The following is a 6,000-nucleotide window of genomic DNA, read 5'->3' as shown; positions in this document are numbered from 1 at the left end:
CACGCACACACATAGACACAGACAGACACACAGATAGACACAGACACACAGACACACACAGATACACACAGCCACACAGATAGACACACACACAGATAGACACACACAGATAGACACACACACAGATAGACACACATATAGACACAGACAGACACAGACACACAGACACACACACAGATAGACACACAGATAGACACACAGATAGACACACACAGACACATACACACACAGACACAGATATACACACACACAGATAGACACACACACACCACACACACACCACACACACACCACACACCACATACACACAGATAGACACATACACACAGATAGACACATACACAGATAGACACACACAGATAGACACACACAGACACACACACAGATAGACAGATACACACAATAGACACACATACAGAGACATCCGTCCATATAAACACACAGACGGACACACAGAGACACACAGAGACACAGTCGCACACACAGAGACACAGACAGACACAGACGCACACACAGAGACACAGACAGAGACACAGAGACACACACAGAGACACACACAGAGACACAGACGGACACACAGGGATACAGACAGAGACACAGACGGAGACACTGAGACACACTTATACTCACCCACACTTTTAGACTCAGATCCGGCCCAGCCACTAAGCGACCCTTGCAATTGCAAAGGGCCCCGTGGCCAGCAGAGGGCCCCCTAGAGTCACTGCGAGCTTGTGGGTGAAAAAAATCAAACATCAAAGGGGCCTCCAAACAAATTTTGCTCAGGGCCCCCAAAGTTCTAGGGCCGGCTCTGCTTAGACTCACTCACACGCTTGGACACGGGACACCCTAAGGAAGGGACACTGAACAGGAGGAGGAGCTAGACGAGGTGTAGGAGGAGGAGCCATGACGATGACGACGACGCCGTGGTGCAGCGGGGTCAGCGGCGGGGTCAGCGGCGGGGTCAGCGTGCTGTCCGCGTGGTATCACCGCGACCTGAGCCGCGTGCGCGCCGAGGAGCTGCTGGGACGCGCCGCTCGCGACGGCTCCTTCCTGCTGCGGGACAGCGAGTCGGTGCCCGGAGCCTTCGCCCTCTGCCTGCTGTGAGTGGCAGGGGGGTGCGGGGGGGGGGGCACGGGGGGGGCACGGTGGGGGGGGGGGCACGGTGGGGGGGGGGGGGCACGGGGAGCCTTCGCCCTCTGCCTGTTGTGAGTGGCGGGGGGGTGCGGGGGGGGCACGGGGGGGGGCACGGGGTGGGGGCACGGGGGGGGGCACGGGGGGGGCATGGGGGGGGGGACACGGGGGGGGGGCACGGGGTGGGCACGGGGGGGAGGACGGGGGGGGCACGGTGGGGGGGGGGCACGGGGGGGGGGCACGGGGGGGGGCACGGGGGGGGGGGCACAGTGGACGGGACGGGGGGTCATCTTTGTGGTTCCTCGGGGGCTCTTGGGGTCTCCCGGGGATTAGTTTGGGGTTTCTCTGGAAATATTTTTGGGTTTATTGGGGTTACTTTTAGGGTTTCTCTGGGATTACTTTCAGGGTTTCTCTGGGATTACTTTTGGGATTTCTGTAATTACTTTTAGAGTTTAACTGGGATTACTTTTGCGGTTTCTGGGCTTACTCCGATAGTGCGCTCTTTTTGAGTTGTACGCCTTTTGGCGTCATCTGGTCCAACACCAATGGACACTAGGCTCTAAGAAAAGCTGTCTCGGGTGTGGACCAATCAACTTCAAGGACAGTGCATATCATTATCATTATCAGAGTTGTTTCTTTTTGTTTGCATTTTGACTGCTTGTGTTGTGGTTATTGCAAACACGATGCCTTGTATAAAGGTGTCAGTTTGTGTACCAGTTGAAAGGGTAAAAACATATTACTATACCCTGAAATTAGTCTAAAACAGCTGCAAAAGTCCAGGCCAGAATTTTTAGTTGTTGTTGACCAGTGTTATTTGTCTGGGTGCCTCGCGGGAGGCAAGCTCCTTGGCCCACTGGTTTGCGGGAGCCCCTGAGCGCTTCGTGAGCGCTGATCGTGAGACCCGCCGGTGCCCGTGCAGCGTCCCTGGCGAGTCGTCCATCATCCGCCTACTCGCCCTCCAACTCCACATGCTGCCCGGCAGCTTCCGCTGAAGCCAGCTCACCTCGCGCCGGTTTCACATCCTGGGGTCTCATCAGTTGACATATCGCCGCGGTGGCTGGGACATGTTCATGATCTCGCCTGGAGTACGGGCGGTCGTGGGTTCGAGCATGACCCTGACGCCTGCTGCTGTATATTAGGAGTTTGCGTGTCTCTCTCATCATCACGGTGGCTAGGAGATGTTAACTACCTCGCCTGGTGTACAGGAGGTCGTGGGTTCGTGCCCGACCCTGTGACGCCTGCTGTATATTTGGAGTTTGCGTGTCTCTCTCTCATCATCTTCATCATGGTGGCTAGGAGATGTTGACTACCTCGCCTGGAGTACGGGGAGGTCGTGGGTTCGTGCCCGACCCTGACGCCTGCTGCTGTGTATTCGGAGTTTGCGTTCCTCTCTCTTTCAGTATCATCACGGTGGCTAGGAGATGTTAACTACCTCGCCTGGTGCACGGGCGGTCGTGGGTTCGTGCCCGACCCTGACGCCTGCTGCTGTGTATTCGGAGTTTGCGTTCCTCTCTCTTTCAGTATCATCATCACGGTGGCTAGGAGATGTTTACTACCTTACCTGGTGTGCAGGAGGTCGTGGGTTCCATCCCGACCCTGACGCCTGCTGCTGCTGTATATTTGAGGTTGCATCTCTCTCTTTCATAATCATCATCACAGTGGCTAGGAGATGTTAACTACCTCGCCTGGTGTACAGGAGGTCGTGGGTTAGATCCCAACCCCTACTGCCTGCTGCTGTATATTTGGAGTCTGCGGTGTGTCTCTCTCCCCGTGGTCGCGTGTGACACAGTTGTAGCTACACACACACACACACAGCTGTAGCTACACACACACACACAGCTACACACACACAGCTACACACACACACACAGCTACACACACACACACAGCTACACACACACACACACAGCTACACACACACACAGCTACACACACACAGCTACACACACACAGCTACACACACACACACAGCTGTAGCTACACACACATATACACACCACGAAGGGCATCCTCTTGCTAATGACGCCCAGGGATCAGCGTTCCCCAACGTTGCACAACGTTGGGGAACGTTGCACATCGCGTAATTGAGCGGTGCACTCTGGGAAATCTCCGCTGAGTCAAAGGAGTCAGCTCACACACACGTGAGAGAGTGGGAGCAAAGACAAAGATCCCCCGTGTAGCCTTAACAGACTGTTGGGGCAAGTGCTGTTAGCGAGTAGCACCTATGTAGGTCGGGACGGTACACGAGGGGGTGGGTGGCCAGCACCACGCCCGGCCGCCTTTATCTCCCCTGTGGCGATGTCTACTATGCACCGCACCAGGTACTCATTTGAGGCCGAGTCGACCTAGGGGAGGAGGCCCAGGACCAGTTCTAATAATCGTCACTGATTTTTGCCGGGAGTGGGAATCGAACTCGGGTTACCGGGTTCATAGCACTGCACGCTAACCGCGTGTGTGAGAGTACTGGGGAGAGAGGGGATGGGTGGAGGGGATGGGTGGAGGGGGTCCCCAGGTCCCCAGGTCCCCAGGGCAGCTGGTGTAGACCCAGAGGGTCACGCTCAGATCGTGTTCCCCACCTGGCATTGCTCGTCAGCACGTGACGACGTGGGCCCCACGTGACTCGCTGGATTTGTGTGGAATTCTCAAGTCGTGGCAGCAGCAGCAGGTCAGGTGGTGCTCGACTCCTGCCCTGAGCCACCGAATCACAATCTTCGTCTGGGGGGAATCCGATGACCTACGATCTTCTCTTCTACAGATGTCCAGTAGGGACCATGCTGGCTAGGAGATGTTGACTACCTCGCCTGGTGTGCTGGAGGTCGTGGGTTCCATCCCGACCCTGACGATGTCTGCTGCTGTATAATTTGTAGTTTGCGTGTCTCTCTCTCATCATCATCACGGTGGCTAGGAGATGTTGACTACCTCGCCTGGTGTGCAGGAGGTCGTGGGTTCGATCCTAACCCTGACGCCTGCTGCTGTATAATTTGGAGTTTGCGTGTCTCTCTCTCTCTCATCATCATCATCACGGTGGCTAGGAGATGTTGACTACCTCGCCTGGTGTGCAGGAGGTCGTGGGTTCGATCCTAACCCTGACGCCTGCTGCTGTATATTTGGAGTCTGCGTGTCTCTCTCATCATCATCACGGTGGCTAGGAGATGTTGACTACCTCGCCTGGTGTGCAGGAGGTCGTGGGTTCGATCCCAACCTTGACACCTGCTGCTGTATATCTGGAGTTTGTGCGTCTCTCCCCGCGGTTGCGTGGATTTTTCTCCGGTTTTTCCTTCCAGATTTAGAATCAACGTCATTTCGCTGCTATAAATGTTATAAATTGAGGGTGTTTTTTCTTTTCTTGTGTTAGATCGCATGAATATAAATGTCTCGTTCAACCCGCCACCTCCCAACACGGCCAATGAGAACGGGGTTTGTCACGTGACCAAAGCGTGGCCAATTTGTAGCTAGTTCAGCTCTCGCCTTGCCGCTGTGCGTCGCAGAGTGAAACCCGCTGCAGCGTTTCACCGGTAATCACGACGACGACGACGATGACAGCCGGCGGCAGCGTCATCAGGCTGCGAGCCACAGAGTCGTGGAGAAATCCTCCTCCTGTCTCTCCGCACGCTGGTGGCAAGTAGCCGTGGTCATAGTGATGGCAGAGTGACCAGGAGCTGTAGCGAATCCGGTGAGCGAGTGGCCGGAGCGAATCCGGTGAGCGAGTTGCCGGAGAGATTCCGGTGAGCGAGTGAGTTGCCGTAGAGAATCCGGTGAGCGAGTGACCGGAGCGAATCCGGCGAGCGACACCCGAACCGGCCTTGACTCTCCCCGCGGCGTTGACTTGCCCATAAACCCGCGGCCCGCCGCACGTGTCAACGGAGCCCCCCCCCCCGCTCCCCCGCGTTTCTATTGAGCGACAGTGGGTGGGGGGTGGGGGGTGGGGGGGGCTCGGAGAGAAATCAGAAGCGGCTCCTCCTGGCTGTGAGGAGGAGGATCAGCTGATTGTGGGTGGAGTGGAGTGGGGGGGTGGAGTGGGGGGGTGGGGGGTGGGGCGGTGGGGAGACCTCACCCAGCGGGCGGCCTGTGGGTCGGTGTTGATGGTGCCACCGTTGGCGAGGCTCCTGGTTGCACTTTGGGCAGCAGCAGCAGCAGCTGCAGCAGCATCAGCAGCAGCATCAGCAGCATCAGCAGCATCAGCAGCAGCATCAGCAGCAGCATTAGCAGCAGCATCAGCATCAGCAGCATCTCCCTCCTGCGTGATGGCGAGCCTTGCGCCACGCAGGGACAGCTGCCACTGGGGGAGCCCCCCCCTAGGCCGGACCACAGCAGCAGCAGCAACATCGCCCCCCCCCCACGCTGTAGGAGAGAAACTGGACACTTGTTATTGTTTACAAATTATTATTTTGGCCACGTGGCCCAGCGAGAGGTCGCGAGGTCATATCCCGGCTGGCCGGGTGGGTAGGGGAGTGGGTGGGGGGTGGGTGGCTGACTCAGCCCATCGGCATCCCGCGACCACGGGCACCTCGCGGAGGATGTCACCGTGCGGAGGATGTCACCGCGTGGAGGATGTCACCGTGTGGAGGATGTCACCGTGTGGAGGATGTCACCGTGTGGAGGATGTCACCGTGTGGAGGATGTCACCGCGCGGAGGATGTCACCGCGTGGAGGATGTCACCGTGTGGAGGATGTCACCGTGTGGAGGATGTCACCGCGTGGAGGATGTCACCGTGTGGAGGATGTCACCGTGTGGAGGATGTCACCGCGTGGAGGATGTCACCGCGTGGAGGATGTCACCGCGTGGAGGATATCACCATGCGGAGGATGTCACCACGCGGAGGATGTCACCGTGTGGAGGATGTCACCACGCGGAGGATGTCACCGTGC

At 57.4% G+C, this 6,000-nt stretch overlaps 1 protein-coding gene across 1 annotated transcript in view; it reads left to right on the top strand.

Moving 5' to 3' along the window:
• Positions 1–6: 6 nt before the first annotated feature.
• LOC133357232 (phosphatidylinositol 3,4,5-trisphosphate 5-phosphatase 2-like) overlaps positions 7–6,000 on the top strand; it is a 69,724-nt gene continuing 63,730 nt past the window's right edge. The window contains exon 1 of the mRNA XM_061575061.1: positions 7–1,100. Coding sequence (XP_061431045.1) covers positions 904–1,100 — 197 coding nt within the window. The 5' untranslated portion in view covers positions 7–903. The remainder of the gene's footprint in view (positions 1,101–6,000) is intronic.

This window comes from Lethenteron reissneri, chromosome 57 (assembly GCF_015708825.2).
Source record: "Lethenteron reissneri isolate LAM-NWPU_2019-01 chromosome 57, ASM1570882v1, whole genome shotgun sequence".
Classification (NCBI taxonomy): Eukaryota; Metazoa; Chordata; class Hyperoartia; order Petromyzontiformes; family Petromyzontidae; genus Lethenteron; species Lethenteron reissneri.
The sequence above is the reverse complement of the archived record's forward strand: the minus strand, read 5'-3'. Positions and strand labels throughout refer to the sequence as shown.